This window comes from Haemorhous mexicanus, chromosome 5, assembly GCF_027477595.1.
Source record: "Haemorhous mexicanus isolate bHaeMex1 chromosome 5, bHaeMex1.pri, whole genome shotgun sequence".
Classification (NCBI taxonomy): domain Eukaryota; kingdom Metazoa; phylum Chordata; class Aves; order Passeriformes; family Fringillidae; genus Haemorhous; species Haemorhous mexicanus.
This window is the reverse complement of record NC_082345.1, coordinates 63,538,210-63,562,773: the sequence shown is the minus strand read 5'-3', so window position 1 is coordinate 63,562,773 and position 24,564 is coordinate 63,538,210. Positions and strand designations below refer to the sequence as shown.

At 40.8% G+C, this 24,564-nt stretch overlaps 1 protein-coding gene across 2 annotated transcripts in view; it reads right to left on the bottom strand.

Annotated features, from left to right (window-relative positions):
• The window catches only part of RELN (reelin), a 282,225-nt gene that overhangs the window by 106,688 nt on the left and 150,973 nt on the right, over nt 1-24,564 (bottom strand). For both annotated transcript variants that reach the window (XM_059847390.1, XM_059847391.1), the window contains exons 10-14: nt 22,119-22,359; nt 9,306-9,451; nt 5,169-5,320; nt 2,902-3,014; nt 1,090-1,298 (exon numbers count right to left, since the gene is read on the bottom strand). In XM_059847390.1, coding sequence (XP_059703373.1) covers nt 1,090-1,298; nt 2,902-3,014; nt 5,169-5,320; nt 9,306-9,451; nt 22,119-22,359 — 861 coding nt within the window. The remainder of the gene's footprint in view (nt 1-1,089; nt 1,299-2,901; nt 3,015-5,168; nt 5,321-9,305; nt 9,452-22,118; nt 22,360-24,564) is intronic.

Sequence of the window (24,564 nt, the reverse complement as noted above, 5' to 3'; positions counted from 1 at the left end):
GTAACTTAATCCCCATAAAATACCAAGATAAATATTCTCATATGCTTTTAAAGGAAGAGGGACAGTGGGCAGTTTGGTTTTGGGTTCTCCATTTGAAGAAGCGTATTAAGAATTTTGAGAGCAGAGTAAAGGATGGGCAAGATGTCCATGGCTTTGAGCACCAAGCTGGGATGGGCTGAGGAGCTGGCTTGCTCAGCCTGGTGGGAAGGGAGGAGCTATAGCATCCTGTGGTGGTGCAGAGGGCACTCACAAGGAAACTGGAGTCAAAGTCTCCTCAGTAGTGTCAGGCACACTACAAAGGACAATAATCATAAAGACATGGTTTCATAGTTTTGTACTGTACATTAGGAAACACTTTTTCACTTGAGCAGGTGAGGTAGCACAGTGTCCCTCCATGAAGACTTTTCAAGTCATGGATAGGCAGAGCCATGTCTGACCTGTCCAGTAACAATCCATCCTGCAGCAGCAGGTGTCACCAGATAACCTCTACAGGTCCCTTCTAACCAACATTTCTGTGAGAGCCTAAAATGACTCCCTTCTCTCCCTTTCCCCATGGAAAAATTCACACAGAATGTCCAGAAGAAGTAAAGCCAGAAAAAGTGTTCTGTGATCAGCCTCCAGAGAGGGACCTCCTCACACTGATGGTCATTTAGATGAGGGTCATTTATCACCAGTCTTACTAGAATTAGACATGCTTGTGGCATCAGTAATCTCAGAGAGGCCTGCAGGGCAGGTTTCTGCTGCTGCCCTTAATGCTTTCCTCCTCACACAGTATTAGGAAGTAAATCTCATACCCACTAGAAACTGAAGCAAAAGTCAGTCTGAAATCATGAGCATATTTCAGAATAATGGGCTAAGAAAAGCAAGTTTTGACCTGAAAAGCTATTAAATGACTCTTTATTGCATGTGAGATACATAAATCTGGGCCTGTAAAGACCAGAAGAAACATTAGCTTTTGAGCAGCTTATATTTGTCATTGTTAATGGGAACCCTTCTTCTGAAAAAAGATTTACAAACCCTTATATAGACTCTATAGACCAAAATATACTAGAAAGCTGATACCCAAAAGAATGATCTCTCCAGTTTTACCTGTTACCAGGTTGGTAAGTTCCACACCCCAAATTGATGGAGAACTGGATCATGTGAGTCACTGAGGAAGGGAGCACTGGAAGGACATGGAAGTAATCCACAGCCCAGACATTCCTGTTGTGGCCTTGGTGACTCTTTTGCTTCAGGCAAAATTTGGTTGCAGGAGTCTGCAGGTCCGGACTAATGACAACAGAAACCAAAGATGGCACCTTCAGAAGAAATTAAGGCTTAAATAAGTTAAAAAGGTCACAATGCACCATTTAAAATAAAAACAGCAACTCTAATTATGCTGAACCAAACGTGCTGTTCTCTCTCCTTGATTCATTTTGTTAACTTTTTTAGCCACTTTTTTCCACACACCATCCCAAATAAAATCTTTTACTACTATGTGGATGGGTATTAGCACCCTGAGTACCAGTGATGCTCATCACCTCAGAGGGATGGGAATGCTTGGTTGCAAAGGCACAGAAGAAAAGACTGCACCTTCTGTGTTCTGAGAGGGGCAAGTGTATGTCTGTTTCAGCTGGGAAGGGAAGGTGATGTTTGTCCTGGAGCCTTACAGCTCCCAGGAGCTAAGGCAGGGTGGTGGCATGGCTGCTCTGGATACATGAGAATGGAGTAACAGCAGGAGTTCACAGGCATAAGTGGGGAGGATGTTATGCTGCTGAAATAAATGAAAGCACTGCCTCACAAAGCTTAGCCTTTGTCCTAAAGCAATGTAATTAGAACTTTATTATGTCAAAAGAGGATGTCAGCTTTAAAACTGCTTGTTTGAAAAAACCTCCACAATGAATTCCATGTAATTTCAGATCCTATCTCTCCCCAAGTTCCCTAATTAATATTTTATTATTTTACAATTACAGTTTCCTTAGTTTTACAAAAGTTCTGCCCTGTCTTTCACACAGAAGCAGGCGAGGAGGGAAGCCATGCACAATGAAACAATGCAAGTGACTCAACCAAACTCAGGCCAAACACTATTGTAAACATTTGGTTTCTAAGTGCTAAAGTTACAGACAAAATGTACACAGATCTGTGCTTGAAATCAGCAGCATCTTTACCATCTAACTTCCCTCAGACTATGTAAGCACACTGCACTTCAATATCTAGCTCATCTATGTGTTGTACTTGTATGAAATACCAAATTTTGCCTGTTTTATAGCAGCAGAAAAAGGAGACCTCAGGGCCAGATTATTCAGGGTAGACATGGTCTAAGTGCTTCCTTGCCCTAGGCAGGAAGGATCCTGAAGGAAGGATCCTGAAGGCAAGTTCAAGGTGTTTACTGTCCTGCTGAGGGTGGTGGATGTGGTTGGAAGGTGGCTGCACTTTGGGCAGAGGAGATGCTGCCTGTGCACTCTGCCAGCAGCTGCCTCCCATGGCTGAGTCCATGCCCTCAGCACTGCAGACCCTCTCCCAGCCCCTGATCCCACCATGAATGACCCTCTCAGGACCCTGCTCCTCAGCATCACACTGTGCCTGGAATGAGCATGAGTGGAAACAGGAGTTATCTTCTGTGAGGAGATGTTATCACTGAAGTTTTCAGCTAATAACTGACAATTTTTGCCCATTGCTTTCCTGCCTGTTTCCCCAGCCCCAGCCAACACTGCACAGTCCTGCCTGGGGCTGGAGTGACCACCAGTAACTGCAGAGCTGTGCTGCAAAAGTGCCTGACTGCTCCCAGGTCTGCACATGATCTATGTGTTTGGGAAGGTCACATTTGAGTGCCCCTGTGGAATTCACCACACAATATTCCTGTGATGGCTTGAAAAGAGAATGATCTGTCCATTCCCATCCACCTGGTTTAAGACAATTTACCTTGTAAGCAGCATAGGTCAGGGTATCAAGAGGTATGTGTTCCCTCCTGCCTTCAATCTTGGCATACAGTATGACATCATTTTCATGGGATTCTCCAGAATCACAAGTTCCCCCTGTACAACACATATTTGAGTGAGAAAAAAAATTAATTGAAGCCCTTGTTATTGGAAAGTGGAATCATATATACAGCCTTAATTATGAAAATAATTACAGTCAGATGCTATTTAACTTGGGATCTGAAACAAAAGAACACCATCCCTAAGGACACAGTGTATGGGAACTGTTTGATCAGATGCACCATGGCAGAGATCAAGGGGGTTGACGATTACGAAAACCTCAAGTACCTCTTTTAATCAGCTTATCAAAACAATTTAAATAGAAAATGCTGTGCCTCAAGCAATACTTCTATCTGTGTGCTTTAAATCCTATTTACATAGAAATGCTCTGCTGTTGAGTTCTCATCAGTAAACTGCTGTTTACTGCTGACACTTCATGCAGTCACACATGTAGGTAGGTACATAGCAGGATCTTAAATATTTCTTGGCTGATATTTTGGCAGCTGAGAACTTCTTCTAAGAAGGAAGTGAGAAAGACTGCTGTGTACCTTTGCTGTGCTGCTCCTTCTACTGTCTACATCATATCCTAAAAGAGATGGCTGGCTGGATGGAATCTATAGTACCACACAAAACATGTGTGGTATGCTTGCCCAACCGGAACACGGCAGCATTTGAAATATGGTATTATGGAAAAGAAGCTTTTAAAAGAAAATTTCTGTATTTGAAACAGGAATTGTTAATTAATTATTTCCCTGTATAGCATGGTTATTCCAGGCTGGAAAAAAAAAAATCCCAAAATAGAAATAAAAACAGAATGAGGAAGCTTCTTTGAAAAGACTGCAGAGTAGAAAGATTGCACAAATTGGAACACTTTCTCTGCTTGCTTTTTTTTTTCTTATTTTTTTCTTTTTCTTTTTTCTATTTTTTTTTTCTACAGCCAGCCAGTTCTTGTAATAGACTAGGAGAAGCAGTCCAGAGAACTGGATGAGGAACTGAACGAGGACAAGATGTGCATCGCTAATGTGTTTTATACTGTAGTAAGGAACATCCATTTGTCCTTTCAAATATTCTCCTTGTCTGACTGTTCAAACAATTATTTATTTAATTAAACAATACACAGAGAATACATTTTTCAAACAATATCCTGCTATCCTCTGTGTTTGCATCTGCTGACAACTTCTCCCCTAAGTTCAGAAGGTTGACAAAATTTCTTTCCTGTTTCTCTTGCAGGTGTTGTAATGCTTGGAAGAAATGAGAAAAAGCATCCTCTTTTTCCTGTGCTTTATCCATAATTCATGTAACACAGAGGAGATGTGCAACAATTTAGGAAAACAACATGAGGTCTTCCCCTCATTAAATAAAGTGTGTTTTTTTCTTGTTGATACAGAAGGTTGCTTGTGAAGGTCACAGGTTTATCCTCTGCTTCCTCCTTTATTATTCTATTATTCTCTTTTAAGCAAAAATCCTCACTTTCTCTAAACATGGTGTTGAGAGAATAACCTCATGGAACTTCCTTTATGTGCAAAATAGAAGTTCTGGAAAAATACTGTGAGCATTAACTACCACGTTCATGGTGATTCTGCTCTGTTGCAACACCAAACTTGTTCAGTTGCACTGACAACAGCAGTGGGGAGGGGAGGTGACAGGACAGGCTGGCTCTTGGCTGCTTTCTGAGCCCTGGCAAATGACTGATGCTGTCCTTGCCCCAGTAAGGAAGGTCCACAGAGGATGCTAACACCACAGCAGTGCTTTTCATGGGGGATGCCACATGTAGAACACATCTCCTCCCAGATCATTGCACACTCTGTGTGAATCTCACCCTGGACCAATGTATTAGCAGACGACAGATTTTAGGAATGGAGTAAGAGCCTTTGAGATGAAATTATTCCATGGGTTCATCAGGGAAGGCTGCCCTGTCTCTATGCTACTCCCATCTCATCCTCATGTGCAACTCTCTGGACTCTGATGGATTAGCACCAGGGTCTACATGGACATGACCACAGGAGGATATGAGAGGTACCTGTAAAACCTCTAAACATGACAAGGACATGACCATCTCTTCTCAGTATGAGTTAAGGGGCACTGATTGAAATTAGTGTTTACAAGACAAGAAGATGCTTCTGCACTTGAGACTTGTCCAACTGTGGAGCACTGCATAATGTAAATCTCACATGCTTTACATCCTGTGTTACATTAGTAATTTATACTCACCCATACTGAAATAAAATCTCAAGTTCCCATAACCTGTGGTGTCCATGTATGGAGTACATATTTTTCTTTCTCCATCTCTGAGAAATACCATAGCTGAGCCAGATTCCAGGGTTCCACACTCAGTACCAATGACAGCTCCAAAGATGTCCCACCTGCAGAGGCCAACAATAGGTGGAGGAGGTGCAGCAGCACACTACTGATAAACTCATACAAAACATGCCATAGGGGTTCACTGGTACTTATGAAATTAGCTGTTTCTACTCTTACAGAGGACAAAAAACCACAGTGTTACAAATGCCATCCCTATGCCATTACTTACATATTCAATGTTAGCTTTTAAACTCAGTTGACTCAACAAAGGCAAAGTTAATATAAATATTTAAAAGAATTTGGTAGAAATGCATGAATTAATAAAAAAATTATGCTTTTAATGAATACTGCTACCAAATATGTAGTGTTGTATTGTTCTACCATCTTCATTATTTTTTTTTCTGGTGCTAAAATGTTTAAAAAATAAATGCATTCTGATTAATTTTGCATAATAAAAGATTTATAGATCAATGAAACTTGAAAAGGCACATGTCCACCATATCTGCTATACAAATATTAAATATGTAGGTAATAGCTGAAAATGCTCTCTTTTCATCTTTTTGAGCATTTAGGGTAACAGTTTTTAACTAACACATGAACAGAGTATGAAAAAAGACTGCTATGTTCCTAATATGTGATGATATGATCTTTCTCAGTTTTTCTGTACAGCATTTTATCTTATTTTTATTCAGTGATAATTAAAAGAGCTGTTGCAGAATTTTCCAATTAAATGTTTTACATTGAAAATACATTTTCATCATGAAAGTGATGGTTACTTCAAAACTCGATCAAAATGTTTTGAAATACTAGAAAGTGTTGAAATCTTGTGCATTATTTTGGTCTGATACATTATTATTATTCATATTGAAGTCTTAATTCATAATTAAGTATTTAAGAATTATAAGGCTGATAAAACAATGAAATTATTTAGAATCACTAAATCCTGATAATCCAAACATTTAACTATCCAGCATGATTCAGGAGCAATGAGAACACATGGAAGTTCAGAAATCCTTGTGGGAGGCAAAGTCTTTTCCTGTCTCCTTCCACCAGAGACAATCTCTAGCAGGTATGTGCCATATCACAATTTCAAAAACTGTCATTACAAGAACTAAACAGTCTATTTATTAGTTTAACCATTCCAATGACTTCAAAATGCATTTCTAGGATCCTCTTAAAAGCTGCCAGTTTCCCCATGGACCTAAGCTGTGACAGACTGGTGACATGCCTGTTTGGAAATCCTGCTTTAAACCTGTCAGTCATTTACAAATGGAATTAGTGAGCTTAACATCAATGAAAAGCTTTATGATATAAATATAAATATTTTAATGGAAGCACAGTTTAATCTAACCCTAATTCTATTGTGCAGATTTTTTAAAGCTAATGTGCAATATAATGTGCAATATAAAAGCACAATATTGAAAATGGGTCTCCTGGGCTGAAGGCAAGTACAGAATTAAACAGTTGTGCCTACTTCAACTTACACAAAAAAAATCTCACAATGCTCCATTGATCTTTTGTATGCTCTATTTAGCTCAATTAAAACACTCTGTAGTGACCCACAAAACAGCTCGGGGTCATGAATGATGCAGATTATGGATGTTTCCAGGGATGTTTCTTTTTAGGCAGCATCAGGAATGAAAACTAGAGAATGCTACATTTTTTATTTATTTAAAGGCACTTTAATAGAAGTACATCAACACACTACAGTAAAGAAAATGGAGAAGGATCCTGGGTGATGGCGTGATTTAACATTTACATTTGAACTAATTTATCCTTCATATAAGTCTTGGAATTCTTCTTTATAAAACAGGTGATTTATGGACCTAAACTAGACCTACTGAACATGTAGATCCAAGGCAAGAGTGTGCCTGCTAGGCAGACTGATGTGGGGATGTGCTCACTTTTAGGATCAGGCTCTAACCCACACAAGTAAAGAGAAGCAGAACAACAGTGGAAACATGTGTGGTACTTACAACAGCAAGCCCTACCCACATAGCCTCCCACTTTAGGTGGTACATTCAAAAAATACTGCAACATATAATACACCTGCTTATTAAAAACTGTGATGATTCCTTCTGCTCTCATCTCCAAGAGCATTTGGTGCAGAGGGAACTGGTGGTGACCCCTATACCTAAGCTTCTTTTTGCTCTCCCTTATGAGGGATGCTTTTGCCTTCCCCTTGAAAGCTGTCAGGCTCCAGCTGATGTGACAAAGCAGGGCCTGAGAACTTCCTGAAGCTCTCTCTCAGGTATACAGTGTTCTGTGACTGATTACAGGAAAACCGTACTTCATATATAGTTTAAATAGCATTTAATAGCATATTTCTCTAAGAAGTGATTAAGGAAACTCACTCAAATGTATTTGCATTTCTATACAGCTCCCAACACAAACTGCAGAGCAATGTTGGAAAGAGGAACAGTAGTGGTAGCAATTTTATATGATTAGGATGTAGTCGTCCCCCAAGTTCGGTGTTTATTTACGGCAGCATGCAATTTAAATCTCCATTCTTATAGAACAATAGAAAGAAGGAAGTTTCTAATATAGAGTAAAATTTCCAAAGAAAAAAATAGGAGAAAGGTCATGAGGCCTTGGGCTGGCAGAGTGGGGGCAGATCGGGACCTGGCTGCTGGGACACAGAATGAGAGAATCAAAGGAGGACTGCACCCTCCCTTGTCATCTGCAGCTGGAATCAGGCACCCTGTGACAGGGAAAGTGACATTTTCCTAATTCAGAAGGAACTGTACAATTCCTAACCTGGGCTGCAAGTTGCCCAACTTATCTTAATTAAGCACCCAGTTGTGAAGAGAAGATCTACAGACAGAGCAGATGTCCACAGACAGCATTCCCATCCTGTTTTTTTCAGGATGGAAAAAAGATGGAGAGCACATCTCAAAGCTGTCCCACATGGTCATATAGAACAAAACACACACAAGCTCATTTTCTTCCCTTTGTCTGAAGCAGCACCTGCTGCCATTGGCTGATTATTTGAACTGGGACAGAGTCCACGGTGAATATTTTTTCTGTAAACCCCAAATATATGTACGTGTCCACAGGACATATTAGCAGGTACTTCTTAAAAAGTGCTCTTCACTTTCAGCACAGCATAGGCAGCATTTGAATCAGTTGCTAATGATCTGAAGTACTTTGTAGGTTAAAATCAACATTCAGTGGAGACCCATAAATTAGCAGTGCATGTTAGTCAGTGCCCTGGGGTTACAGCCACGAATGATTTTTATTTTTTTTTTTAAATAGAAAAGAATCAAGACCTTACTGAGGTTACTTTCTTTTTGTCAGAATTTATACAATGAGGTATATAAAATGAAGCTTCTTTATCAGGACACATTTTTTAAAGCTCACTCATGTTTTGGTAAGAGTAGTAATATTGTTGTCCTAGACAGTTTTGTTTATTTTCTGCATCTTTGCAGCAGACCCTGCTGGATATGGCTTTACAGGGACTCTTTGAATCACAAAGTATATATTCAAAATAGAAATAGTACATTATCAGCCAGACCCTGAGCTCTTGCCCAGCAGATATGGCTATGCTCTTGGTGATGCCAGATGAGAATGGACTGCTGCTTCATCTTTCCTGCCTCCACCTTTTCCTCCTCTTCCTCCTCCAGCACCTACAGGCATCTGCATAAACAGGAGCTCTCTCTCAGTAAAGTGAGGCTCACAGCAGTGATCCAGAGGGGATGAATTTCTCAAGGAATTTGGATATGAGCTTGTTAACAACACTGGTGTGAATTAAAAAAACAGATCACCATCACATGTTTCTTTAGAATGGCTACATTAGTCACAAACACCATTTTTTCCACTAAAAACAGTGGTGACAGGATGGTCCAGAGACAAATCGTTCCTCGTGGGCTTCCTGGACTTGTTTCTTCCTAAAATCTGCAACCATGTGCTACTTACAGTATTGCTATTTATCCTAGTCACTGACTACACAGCAAAGGTAAGAAGCAATTCCCTATTTATCCTATTTCCTCATGCCTGGAGTGAAGCTGCTGGCCTGTGCAGGGCCCTGCTCTGGCTGGGGACACTCACCCTTTGGGCTGGCTCTCAAACTCCTCTGCCCACTGCTCCTGGGCATCCTCCATGGAGAGGTCCACGTCCCGGGTGGTGGCGAAGTTGAACTCGCTGCCCTCGGTGCCGTGGAAGTAGATGGAGTTGCCATCGGACTGGCAGCTGTGCTGTGGGCAGAAGGAGCACATGGGAGCTGAGGTTATGCTGGGTTTGTACAGTGCTCACACATTGTCAGATCTCAGCCTGAGCTGTACTTTATCTAGGGACTCAACGATGCCTGAAACTAAATAAAAACCAGATGGTCATCCTGTATCTTCCTTGTCCTGCCCCAACAATTGTTGTGTCCTAATCTTGTACCTGCTTTCCTAGGAACCCACTACAGACCATGGTAAAACTGTGTTTGCATTGAAAGTCACGTACCACATCTGTGGGTGTTTATTTCTGTTTTAAAGCATCGCCCTTACGTCTGGCCCACACACAACCCTGTCTGCAAATAACTTCAGTAGTATATCAAATATTGGAGATTTTGTAGGCGTAAGAGTTGTGTGCTGTGAAGCATGTCAGATCTCCGTGTGTGAATTTTTGCCAAAAGAGGTATTTGTGTGTAAAATTGTTATGCATTGCCATACAGTAAACTTTGGGCCCCAAGTGTATGGCTGAAAAGGCTGCATTTGCTGCATTTAGCAAATTTTATTGCACAAAAAATAGCTCTAGAGGCAATGAGCTCTTGTGATAAAGTAATCCCAGGGGTCCTGAGGCTGCTCCCAAACCCACTGTTTTCCCTACTGCATTTCTGCACATACTGCCTTAGCAACATCAAATGGTGCCATGTGTCTCCCCCAACATGCCACGGCCACCAGAACTCTCCAGGAGTGTTGGCCTGGAAGGAGCTGCCTGTGAGGGGCACAAGGGGGTTATAGTATAGATTTTCTTCTTTCTCCCATCCTACTTTTTTTGGCTTCTTGTGTGTCTGATAAAAAGGCAGTCTGCCAAATCTGTGAGGCAGAAAACAGGTACTACAATTTTCTAAAGAAGATCTACCTTGTCTTAATGCAAACGGAGCACTTTGCATTTTTTGAATTCTTCATATTACAAAAAGTACTGATAAAACAAATAATTCTCTCAAACACTACACTTCTTTTATTCGTGTGTGTGTGTGTGTGTGTGAGAGAGAGAGAGAGAGAGAGAGAGAGAGAAAGATCTTGCTCCTTAAGATTGGAAGCTGAATTAAGGAACTATTAATTAGAATAATTCTGCATTCTTACAACATCTCAGTGTTTAAAAAAGAGAAACAATAATGCCAAATTGCATTGACCTTCTCAGTATTGTCTCTGCAGTGCCCTCTTGTCTCTGAACCCCTTCATAATGCGCCAAGGGAAAATATGACAATCACATCTTCTGCACTTAAAAAGGTCATGAGAGTGTCACATAAGGGAATAATTAGATTTTTAACAAAGAGAAGGGTGGGGCAAGAAATGAAAACTGCTCAGTACATCTTTGTCTATGGGTTTTTATGAGCAAAGTACAAAATAACACATTTCATCATATTCTATAACACTTTATTTATCAATGCACTAAAGTGACATAATTGAAATTCTTGTATTGATGATTTTCAAGTATGGTTGTCAATATCTCAGCAATTAATTTATATAAAGGAACATAATTTTTATATTTCTGGAGGTGCCTACACATTGTTAGAAAAAACTGTGAGTACTTGAAGTCTGATTTTTGTATAGAGAGCTCCTGTCCTGTACTTGAATGACAACAGCTCGATGTTTATTAACACAGACTAAATATCGCATAAAAATGTAACACATTGTAAAAACTTAAAGACTGTTTCAACTGCTAAAATAAACTAATTGCTGTTAAGTGTTTTTTTCCCAAAGAAAGGTCAAAGCAATAGAAAGATCCTGAAGTGTTGATAACTTATCACAGAAATTAAATAGATTTTGTCACAAGTCTCCTTTCTCCTTGGTCTGTTTATGCAGCATACACACAGTACACCATATATGCCACTGAAAAGGCAGAATAATTTACACATCAAATATATTATAACTAGCAGAAATTAATGAGACAGTTTTATATCTTCTCTTTGAAAAACAGCAGTTGTACTATGCAGTTATTTATAATGGACTGAGAAATTGCTTTTGTTTACTGATTTTAATCTTCACACTCATCAGAATTTTAAGAATAATTTCTTAGTTGTGCTTCTTGATTTACAGAATTTTCTTCATTTGCTGAACACAAATGAAGTATCCTTTATCTGTCAATCAATCTGCCACAAAACTTATTTATCTGCAGGCAGCCAAATAAATACACTAAAAATAAATATTCAGGCTAAAACTTTATTCAAATTTATACATAAACCTTCATCTCAGGGATCAAATAGCTAAATAGATCCTACTGAGGTAGATATTAGAATGGCATACACGCATTGGAAAATCCTCTATAAGAGCAATTTATATCTCAGGTGCTAAGTCATATGTAAGTATGCATTCGATAGTGGGTATATTAGTAGTAATTAGTGATCTCTTGCCTGATGAAAACCATCAATTAAAATAAACACAAAAAAGATACAACCCCATTATCTTTTAATATTTGTACATCCTTCTGCTGTCTGGCTGAATATTTATTGAATGGAGTTTTCATTTAGGTTGTCAAGATAAATAAACGGGCAGTTTGGCAAGGGGGGTATAAATAATTATTTATACAGTGGTGTATGATGAACATTTTACAAAAGCTCAAAATCATAATTTATTTAATTAGTTCCATAAAGATATATTTCTGCATTTATACACAGCTCCATAGAATCTATGAATATGTATTTTATGCATATTTTATGTGTTAACGAACCACACAACGTATGGCTCAAATCACAATCTGCTCCTGTCAGCTTTGGCTCCTGTGAAGCAGCTACACAGAAGAGAAGTTCAGTCTGGGGTGTAACTCCCCTGTTATTCTAAATACCTGTGAAACATGTAATAGGAGCTTGTGACCTTAATGGCCTTTAAAAAGAGTGAGAAAGAGGAACGTGCTCTAAACACAGGTATGGATTTTACGGAAGTTCTGAGGGAGTACCACCATTTTCTTTTATGGTTTTGCCCCAGTGCCACCATCCAGGACCTGGGACACACCTCCCCATGGGAGAAGCAGATGTGGATGAGCTCCATGAGCTGAGCTGGCCAAGGAAGGGCCAGGGCTCCTCCACTCATGATCGCATGCTCTCCCACCTGCCTGTATAACCATCACCCTCAGGTTTTTTTTCTTTTAGCTTCCCAAGCAGTCACTATCTGCCACTGCTTTTACTGCTCTTTTTTTTACCTGATGGGCTGCTGAGGGAAGAAAAACCTCAAAGAGCACTCAGCTAAATTTTCCAGGAGCAAAAGAAGCTCTGCAGGAGATGGTCCCTCACCAGCATTGCCCCCAGCTACCTTGTCAGTCTTGCTCAGCATCCAGGAGGCTGCTGAATATGTTGGATTATTTTGTGAGTTTGCAGAGGGCTTGAACAGATTAAAGACAGAATTGAAACCATCAGACTAATTTTCTCTTGGGTTCAACCCAAGAATTGAATTCAAGCCTTTAGAAAAAAAAACCCCTAAAGTACAATTTACATATTGTGTTATCTCTTTCCCAAATTAAAGGTTTTACACTTGTGGTGGAAGTCTACATACTTCCAGTATTAAGGACTGAATTTCACAAGAGCTTGTTTTGTTATTCCCAAAAGGTAAAAAATGTGGAATGTAGACATAATGAGTTTTAAAACTATCTGGATTAAGCTCTCCCTAAACAAGAAATCCTCTGGATTACGTAATTGCTCTTTTATGAATTCCAGATTAAATTTGTTCTCTGTTAATTTTAATTTACATTTCAATAATCTATAAAATAGGAGGAAATTAACTTGCAATGCAAAATTTGTAACTAAAATAGCCAAATGAAAGCCACTTGTAGGATATTTGCCCTTGTTACCATGGAAGCATCAGCTGTAGGTCCAGAACTAAAGCACCATTCAATTCTGTTTAAAGGGGATTAAATGCATGTGGAACATTTAGTGTGTCCTTGTGCAAATTACAACACTGAAATGTTAACTAATTTGTAAGGAAAAGTTAATTTAGAGAATAAGTTCTTTGACAAATCTGATAAACATAATTTAACAAAGTTTACTCTCAGATCACCTACATAAAATAGAACATAAGACATAGGCACTTGCATGAAGCCTCTTCACAACAGTTGCTGTTGCCCATTGTTTGCAACTGGAATGGGACAATCAGCCTGACATAAGTAAACTGTTGTATTCCTAAATAAACAAGCCCTGCCTGTTGCCAAATGGAAAGAAGCCAGGTTCTGTTCAGGGACTGTGGTGATCCCAAGAGAACAAAACCCAAAAAACCAACAAATATTTTAATTTATTCTGGCACTACCTTATTCACTAGCTGTAATTGTTAAGCTATTGCTCTGCAAGAATAGGGCAAAATGAAAATTGGCTGGATGTATTCCTGGACCTCAGCATTCTTGGATTTACTTTCAATCTAATCTCCACTCTGAATTTGCTGTGTTTCTGAAGTTTTTCTACTGGATGGTCATGGTATCACTGCTTTTTCCCCATTTTCATGGCCCTGCATGGCTCGTCCTCACCTGCCTTCACCATTTCCCATATGCCCCATCTTGTGGGACACCTTTCTTGACTGTCAATGCTTTCTTGACTGTCACTACATGTGCTGGTGAGACAACCAAACTTGCAAGCCCCTGCCCATTCTCCCCACTGCTCTTGTCAAATGCTCACAGGATTGCCTTCAGACAGTTACTTAGTGCTGTCTTCAGCAAGCCTTATCAATGATTACACTGAAGAGTGCACTGAAGAGCACTGATGAGCAGGATGAGCATTCTCCCCTCCTGCAGTATTTCCTTTTACTCCCACACATTCCCATCCCCAGCTTATTCCCTTTTTTATAAATGGATGGCAATGTCCTGGGACACAGGCTATCTTTTGGATTTGTGGCTGGAAAGGCAGCTGTGGTACATTCCTTGAGCAGGACTCTTTGATGCTACATTGGTATCACAACTACAAAAAATACATTTTCACTCTAAAATTGCTGTTTATGAATATTTTCAGTTTATCACTACAGTTCTTAGCCAAATTGTCTATAAGACCGTGCAAGTTTTACTAATTCATATGAGATTTCTACAACACATTATGAAGACATTAGTTAATGGGAGAGAGACCAGTGCATGATTTTAAAATCAAACTTTTGTCAAGAGCCTGCCAAGCTCTTTATCCTACACTACACTTCTTAGATTTTAGGTTCTTTTAGAAAAGCCTCTTGATTATATGAAATGCAGAATTGCTTAAATTATGATTGCTCAAAACCATTGGTCAGCAAAAGCAGGACAGTCAGATTTGGTGAAGCAGGCTCCTTACAACTGGATCTCTTTAAGGTTTCATAACTAAATAAGGGCCCCAGGTGAGATCTGGGATCCTACATCATGTAACATGTCTGAACAATCTCCATATTTCTAAAGACTTGCATGCAAGCACCACGTAAGGAGACATCAGCTCCCCTCAGCGTGACCTCTTGGCCAGGAGGATCTGGAGATCTCCAGTCCACCCTACAATGGGAACCAGCACAAGCCTCAACCACATCAGCCTCTGTCACAGTCGCAGTGAAGGACACAGCCTGAAGATTTTTAGAAACTCAAAAGACAAATATTAGGAATGTAAACAGAAGCACTGAAGTTCATCCTAGCCAGCTTCTGTCCCTGTTGTTCAAGTCAAACTTGTGAATCAATAAATACCTCTTGGCTTTACAGTATGGGATTTCTTTACTTGAAGAGTGGAACAGAGGGCAACTAAATGATACAACTGTGCCATTCAGCAAAGCATCAACAGGAAACACTAGTGTGAAATTCCTCAGTGTAACAGATTTTTGGCTGAGGTCTTGCATATCATCTTCCTGAGGTTCATTCCTGAACTCCCATGAAAATGTTGTTCACCTCTATGCCTTTAAAGCATTCACAGTCATCTTTACCATCATTTAATTAGCTCTTTATCAGTGGTGAACACTGGTGCTCTTCTTCATATTATCTCCCCTGGGCCTAATGGCCCTGATGATTCTTTCAGACAGCTGTAGCCTCACAATTTATTTTTTGGCGACATTTCTTGCATTGGAATGAATGTGTTGGGCATTTGGGCAGTGCCAGCTTGCAAAGGGCTGACGGCAGATGGAAAGAAATCTGCCCAGTATGCCTTCACCTCTACACAAGCAGAGGGCCATCAATTTCCCCCATTAAGGAGTTGTCACGCAGCCCACCCAGCTGGAGGAGCATCTCTGATAGCCAGGCTGGCTGGCGTGTGCTATTCAAATACAAAATGCACTTTAAAAAGAAACGAAAATATCATTTGTCGGCAAATTGAAAATTCGTGGCTTTGACCGCAGCCAATTTTTTAATGACTGCAATATTTTAAGTGATTATTTTTGCCACTTCAGATTGCTCCTTAGAGAGGAGAGGTTTTTTAATTAAAATCTAGGCAATGCAAACAGATGAGATATGAGAAGCAGAGGAACAAGAAGAAAGATGAAGAAAATTAATTGAAGCAGCATTGTCAATGGAGCTGTAAATTAGATATTGTGTCTTTCTGGAAATGAGTCATGCAGGTTTTAGAAATTTTAAAATTTTGACATGATAGCAGGTACAAGGATAGATTAAGTCCTGATAAAATCATACTTTGTATGCAATGTGTCAGTCAGCAAAGGTATGGTTACAGAATTTAGGGACAACTTCAAATTCTAAATTCTGCGGATTTGGCTGCTAATGCTCCTGGCCTGAAATTCCTTCTTTAACCAAAGTAAATAACACAATGTGATTAGAATACCTTCCCATGAGAAAAACAGAGCTTTAGTCTTTCCCATGTGCTACATTTTTACATCATTTAATGAAGGCTACGGAACAAAAACCTTGGCAGCACAAGCAGGCCAGGAGCACAGGGTTATAGTGCACTCTCCCTTTCCAAAACAATGGGATGAAACTTGTCCTGTGATGTAGCAAGAAACATTTCATACAGTGTGTTTGCACTCGTCATTTCCGATTGTAGACTGTTATTCAAAGGCTAATGCTCAAAACACTCTGCCTGTTTATGAGTGATTCACATGATTTGTGTGGTTCTTGGTTTTCTAGGACATTTCATGATGTTTGTTTAACACCGATTGCTCCGGTGATGACTGGTTTCCTTAATGAGTCATTTAACTGGCATGATCTGAGCTATTCCTCCATGCTCTGGGAACTACTGATGTTTGGAGCACTCTGCCCTGAGCATTATCTGCTCTTCTGAAAGCAATGGTGTACATTTACACCACTGTAAAATAAGAGTGAGAAAGAATCAAGCAAAGTTGTTTCTAGTCTTTGGCATCTAATGGGTCAATTCATGTTATTTTTATTGATGTGCATCTCCCAGTGACCTGTGAAGATCAAATTCTTTCCTTCTAGGAGGCAGGAAAGACCCCCTTTGCTTGGACACCAGCTCAGAGCTGTTGCTGGCTCCCTGCCATCCCTCCCAACACTTCCAAGCCAAAGGGAACTGGCATGGAGAAAGGTGTAGGTTCAGCCTTGCTGCCCAACATCAATTCTCAGCTGCCCAAACGACTCACAGCACTACAGCCAACCACCTGTCAGCTCTAATGAACTCCTAGGCATTATATCTAAGTATTGTTATTTTAATTACAAGTCTGTTTATTAGGGGGAAGAAAAAAAGGCAAGAGCAATTCCACCCATGGGCTAGGACACAAATGCCTCCTGATGGGAACAGCTCAGAATGGCCCCAATCTAAAGGCAGCTGGTAGACAGGTTTTGTGCGCCCTGCACTGCTTTCTTTAAGTCTCCTCCCCTCTCACACTCCTCCTCCCACCCACAGAGAAGCAGGAATGTCTCAGATGAGGTGCAGCAGGAAGTCTGCCCATCTCTTCCCAGGAAGATGTGGTGGATAAGGGCTCCTGCAAGGCAAAGCAGCTGGCTGGAAGGCTGGGTTTGGTCCACAGACCAACTACTGCCTTGATATATCTTACTCAAAAAACAAAGGAATCTTGTCAGAAGAATTTATCTCTTTGTAATTTTGACCAATATAAGGTCACAGCAATTTCAGTCTGACATTTTCACACTGGCATACATAGTCTATTACCTCTCCTCCTTCAAACACATTCAAACTGATTCAGAAAATGGATACCTGAACACATTTTAAAGAAAGAATTTAAAAGCAAAAGGAAAAAAAAAATCTTGTTTATTTTAGCACAACAAACCCAAAAGATGTATATATATATATTTATATATATATATATATATATATAGAGAGAGAGAGAGAGAGAGAGAGATTGATATGGATCAGGATGTTTGTTTTAGACTATCCAAAGCCATTCCATTAATTAACAGAGTATTCAGACATTTGTAAATCTGCTCTGGGATGAGGGAGGATCAAATAGCTAAATCAGCCTTTCTTTTTGACAAATTCCCAGGCCTTTGTGCCTGTCTTCTCTGCTTAGCAGCACACAACAACGCAGGTTCAGGAAGGACTTGCAGACCTGGGATGTGCACAGCCCTGCTCTGCTCAGGGTGTGGTAAAAGGTCACAGTGTTTTATACATATTTTCAGCATATTTTTCTGAGTGTGAGTGACTCTTTTCTTATGCAACTTTCCCTTCTGCTACACTGGCATGCATATCTGGGAAATGAAAATGAGCTGAATGGTGATGTCCTGTTATTTAAAGGGCATACTGAATCAGGATACTGGGATTGGAATATTTTTAGGGTTTATTGGTCATGCCCACAGTAGTAAGTAATATGGATCAGTTACCCTAGTCCTAAACCCAACCATGGCTGCAACTACTGTGAGTCAGCAATTCTGTAATTTGACTCTTCTCAAAGATGAGAAGTGTCACTGGGTTAACACACCACGACCAGATACATTGTCCCTCTGGTGTCTGTAATGATCCATACTGCTCTTTCCCCACGTGGAAAAATTCCAGAGACAGGTGGCTTGGTCTCAATGTTATTTTTGTGCAATCAAAGCACTGCAGAAACATAAACTCTAAGACTACTGAGGTTGTCTCCCTTCTTAAAATTAGTTTTAGACTTGCACAACCAATTTTGAACTAGGACAGTCAGAGAAAACAAAAGAACTTGCAAATGTTGTACCTCAAAGCTCAGCAATTTCTGGTCAAACATATGATATATATGAAGTGCCCAATGAAAGCTGAAATCGGTTTTCTGTTCCGTAGGAGTAGAGCTCCAAGGAGCATTACTGACAGAAGTACAGCATTCTTCCATGCATTTCAGCAATCTCAACCACCAGAGCATCATCCTAACCATGCTCAGTTGTGAGGCCATGCTCATGCTCAGAGCTGTCACTGGGAATCTTGAAGTCCAGTCAGGAATTTATCCTGTTCAACACCCTTCACACAGCCCGACACACATAAACACGTTCCAGTGGATCCAATTAATCTCCTAGGGGTTGCTTGGCCTTGCTAACAGCCTCTCTCTTGCCTTTTGCTGTCTTCTTTGCAGCCATGACACACAAGCTCAATGGATTATCTCTCAGCTTGCATCCTGTTTCCGCAGCCAGGTCCAGCTGCGTCTGCAACCAGCCATGTGCTTCCAAACCCATAGCAACTGCTCCTGAGGGCAACAGGAGATGCAAGGAAATCCCTGGGCCAAGCTCAAGCAGACTGGGAGAGGAGGAGAAACTGCTTCCCAAGCTGGGCACTGGAAAGTTCCCACAGTGTTTCTTGAGAACACAGCATCCAAACCCAGCAAACTGGAGTGAGCGAACACATTGCTGCAGATTTCCCAGTAATACTCTCACTGTCCACTCCAATGGTGTTATCTTCAAGGGATGTACCCTCAAAGAGGAGCCAGGAACTCAGTAGGCAGCAAGGATGACACCACTTCTCAGGGAGGAGAGCATCTGTTTAGGTGGATGCACACTCTGCTGTGTCATTTGCTGTCAAGGACAGAGAGTGGTCTAGTGGCCTAATCTTACATGTGAGATCCTCAAGGAATATTTTTATAGCTAGTTTTTCTAAAATACTAATTGGGAGAGGATGGGAGGATATGAATTGAAACTTGTATGGCACAAACAGGCTTGGCTATCAGAGAAAAGGTCTTCTGAGACTGGAATGAGGTCCAGCATTGTGACAGTGAGTATGGGAACTTCAGGCACATAGGTGAGAGTTAGAAAAGGTAGCAGGAGGCAGCAATGAAACTTCATAGAATCACAGAATATCCCGAGTTGGAAGGTACTCGCTGAGACTATCAGAGTCCAACTCTTGGCCTGCCCAGGACATCCCAAGGATTTCACCACATCCCTGAGAGCATTGTTCAAACACTTGAACTCTGTCAGGCTGGTGCTGTGACCACTGCCCTGGGGAGCCTGTTCAGAGCCCAGCCACCCTCTGGGGGAGAACCTTTTCCTCACAGCCAGCCTACATCTCCCCTGGCACAGCTTCATGTCATTCCCTCAGAACTTATCACTGGCCACCAGAGAGGAGATTGGTGCCTGCCTCTCTGCTCCCCTCGTGGGGAAGCTGCAGACAGCTCTGAGACCACACTTTGCTGATCCCTTAGTAAAAATGGACAGAAAAAATTTTGAATTGCTATACAGACTTTGTGAACAAAGATCAGGACTATTTAGCAAGTTCCTGTTGTCTGGGAAGAAAAACACTTGTAGGAAAAAGGGAACTAGAATTATCTGTGGTGGAAGCTACCCCTGTAACACTGTTAGGGTTTCTCAAATATTATTCTGTATGCCAGTGACTTTGGCTATGACAGAGAAATCTCCTATAGCCTTCCTCTATGCTATATTCAATGTCATTAGCACAATCTACAAGGATTCCTACCTTTCTACTTATACAAAATATTATGTTTGTGATGAACTGAGATTAGAGGTAAGTGCTTTAAAGAAAACAATAAAAGATTTTGTAAAATTTATATAATATTCCAAATATGAAAAGCAAAAATATAAGTTCAAAAATTTGTTCTTGGTGTTAGAATGCTACAACAGGTTTTATGCTGATCTGATGTAAATCTTGACCCAATTTATAGTCTTACATTTGACATAACATGAAATTCACATTGCAAAATCTGTTCGAATTATATTTGGCAAGATTGTTCCTGAAAATCTGAGGAAGACTGCAGCAAGAGCTAAAAATGAAAAGAGTGAAGGAGTGCTCTGGTGACAATACAGACACACTGCAGGGTCCCATGAAGAATTAAAGGCCTGCCTCACACATAGCCTTAACCAGTCTGCCTACACCACAGACTTAGACATAGCCTCAGCCTGGTGCAAGTGGCTACACACAGTCAGAACTCAGCTGGAAACAAGTATTTGCACATTTCACTTGTACCTAAAAAAGAAGATGAGCTTGGAGGAATGGCAGGTTGGTAAAAACTCACTTATGTCACAAATAAGGCTTGAGCTTGATGGGATTTCTGTCTAGAAACTCTCAGTAATCTCCAGGTTTAGGTCCTTTGTCTTTCATAAATGCCTAGCTGTGTATTGGCACAACCTACCTGGGTTTAACTAAACAAACCCCAAAATAAACTCCACAACCAATGAAAAAAATAAACAGCAACAACAACAAAAAAAAAGAGCTATTTGTTAAAATTTAGATGTTGTTCATACATGTTTTAGAAAGAGCAAGCAGTGTTTAGGCTTGGACAACTGAGAAAAGTAACAGTGCCTGTGGTACATTAACCCTTGCTTTTCTTTCACACTTTCACATATGTGGGCTGGATTTCAAAATCCAGAGATAGGACTGACAAAAAAACAAGTGAACCGATCACATAATATTCATTAAATATGCAGGACATTATCTGATTCTAAAATCTCGTGTAAAAACTTTGCCAATGTAGTTTAAATGGCCTTGCTGAAGTAAAAAAAAAGAGTTAATAAGATGGCACTATGATTAGTAGATAAGTGGGAATATTTATGTCTTAAACTATTAATTTGAAGCCATTTGTATCAGGTTCTGTGGGAAAAGGATGAGGCCAAAACCAAACTCTTACTGCCCTCAGTATTCAACATCTGTTTCCTGTGCAATTGCCAAAACCATTAACAGCATCATAAATGAACCCTGACATCAAAACTGCTTTTGTGAATGAAAAGAGGATGAAACCAGAAAGTCATCAGCTGTTGAACTTCTGGCTGCTTTGAAACATAGACAGCAAGAATCCAGCTGTTTTCCAAATACTGAACAAATCTGCATGTGAAGGTACTCTGGGCACAGGGATCTTGTTGGGCTCCTTCGAGTTTTTCTCAAGGTAGAATGGATCTTGGTCTTGCTGTATCTCACACAGCAAAACAGGATCATACTGAAAAAGAGAATCTTAAGGAGCAGCCACTACCCAAATTTGTGCTGCAACTTAGATGGGATATTCACAGACAGAAAAGGTGGGAAACCTGACTTTTTTGGGATGATTTGTGAAGTGAGTAGTTGTAGCTGAACAAGAACAAGTTAAAAAGCAGATATTTAAAATATCTAACAGGAACACTTGAATTTGTTTCAAAAATACTGCACTGTTTTGCTAAAAGGAAGCTGTTTCCCATTTTCTGTTACATGATCTTTGACATGACAGTATAAATGCCATTTGGTTTTGGTCATGGCAGAAAAGTTGCATTGTTTTAGAGAGCCCCAGTGGGATAGAGAAAAGGTAAAAAAAAAGCTAAAAAGAGTCCAATGCTAGAAGCAGATGGAGTTGCCTGAACACCCTTATGATCACAGTTTGGTTAGGTGTTACTGTCTTCTTCTACTTACAAGAATACTAATAACATTAAGCCATGGAAAATCAGACTAACCTTAACTGTGGCCCCAGGAAAGAAAAGCCAGTTGCCAGTATCCACAGGATCCAGATTATCTTCTAACACAACTTTTCTGTGAGCAGCATTTATGATCAGGACGTTGTCCAATGCCCAACAGGCTTCATACACATCACCAGCAAGAACATAATCCTGTTTCCACTGAAAATGGACATTCTCCCCTTTAGCATCTTCAGGAAGGTACAAGATGTGGATGATTGTGCTGATGTTGGAAGGGGCGCTGAAAAACAAGGATAGGGAATTAGACCAATTTTAAGGCATAGTCAGGAACACTTTTCCCTCATTTAACACATTTACTAGGTGTGACACAGTTGTGCTGGCATCCCTTGTATGCTGATAAAGCTTCTGTGGAGATCAGAAAATACCTGCCCTGAGGCAGAGTCCCGCTGTGCCAGGCAGGGCACATCCAGCCCAAACAGGCAGACTGGCTTCAAAGAGAGTGCAAGCGAAGGCAATAAACCACAGATCAGTGAGATGTTTGGAGAGCAGGAGGATAGGATGGAGCAGGACCATGTCCATGCTCAGTGCTGGTCACAGATGGTGACTGGGGATTGTCAGGTATTTTGCAGGAATGGCCAAAAGGAAATGTTAAGGAAGCTCATTAGAAAAACAGGTCTCATGAAATTTGATTTTTTTTCCTGAATCAAAAGAATCTGCTGACTTCTGATGTCTCAGTCTCTTAAGATTTGGGTGGAGCAGAATGGTTGGAGAGAAAAGCTAGGAATTTTCTCTGACAAACATGTCCTTCCATTCCCACACCCCTGCTGTCAGGATAATTCTGTGCATGGGGAGGGCCAGGTTGTCCTTCTTTCCTTGTTCTGCTTCAGAACAAGGAAGGGGGTGGAGAGTCAGACCTGGAACATTACTATTAGGCAATGATTTGGGCCTTGAGCCCTTCAGAGAGCTGTGAAAGGATTGAGGTTCCCCCAGAAGAAGTTTGGGATGATGGGAGCTGGGAGGAGGTGACCTCAGCTGACCAAAGGGATATTCCAGACCATGACACCATGTTCAGTATATAAAGTGGTGGAAGAATGAGGAATGTTTGGATGATGGTGTTTGTCCCCCAAGTCACCATCACACGTGAGGGGCCCTGCTCTCCTGGAGATGGCTGAACTCCTGCCTGCCCATGGGAAGCAGTGAACTGATTCCTTGTTTTGCTTTGCTTGTCTGCACAGCTTTTTCTTTCCCTATTAAAATGTCTTTATCTCAACCCATGAATTCTCTGGTTTTTACCACTCCAGTTCTCTTGCCAGTCCTGCTGGTGGGGGAATGAGAGAGAGTCTGGGTGGGGCTAAACCTCAACAACCACCAAGCATGTGAATCAGCTATATTCAAACCTCAGGCTGCAAGGAGTTACAAAACTGAGGTTTGCAAGATGTCAGCTAGTCAAGTTCTATTTGCCTTCGTAATGATGCTTTTAAGGGTGAATAGTTTGTCAGAGACAATCCAGAGCTTTCACGGAAAAAGGGCACCAATAGCTTCCTTTTATAGCAGAAAATAGAGGAACTTCTCTTTTGAAAGCAAAGCAAAATGCTGAAGTGCAACTGCATTTGTCCCATGTTCACACCCAGCCCGTGCCCCCAGAGATGTCCCTGCCCTTGCTAAACATTGTGTCTGTCACCCTCCAGCACAGCGCTGCTCCGGGGCGCGGTCCTCGCTCCCGCAGCCCACACACAGCATCGCCTTCGCCAGGGATCTCTGCCCTCCCTCCCAGGAGCCCAGAGCTGACATCCCACCCACAAAATACAACACCTCCCCTTCACAGATGCCCTCCTGTCCCATCTCCTCCCAGTTCTCCCAGTGTTTCCCTGGAGCTGCATGTAGTGCTGTGAAATCTGCACTTTCAAATAAACACTGCAATTCATAGGGACCACAGGAGCAACGAGCATCCTTCCATAATTCATCCTCTCCCCTTCGCACGACATTGCTCCATTGACCTATTTCCTACTGCTGGCTCCAGCATCAAAGCTGAGGAAAGAGAGGTCAAACTGCATGCACATTAACTTCAAAAAAAATTTGGTCTCAAGGGCTTGTGTTTGCATCCTCTCAACTCTCAAGTTTCTCATAGCTCTGCGAGCTATGAGAGCAACCGAGCTGATGTTAGGGACTAGGTGTGTAATTTTGCATCAATGTGAGAAACACTGAATGCATTGTGTGGTTACTCTGAGGCAACTTCAGTGCCTGCAGTGAACTACTCTTGCTTTATATTTTTCTGAGATAAGAATTAGCACCAACTGTTTTACTAAAATTTATGGTTTTTTCAATGAAATTGTAGTTCCACTCCCACGAGGAGTTTGAGGATGAGATACTGAAACACACAACCTTCCAGCTAGAGTTTTGCTTCTTCATCAGAAATTAAGGACCCTTTTGCTCTGCAATTTGCCTCAGTGGACTGAAAATAGGCTCAAGAAAGTCACTTATACAG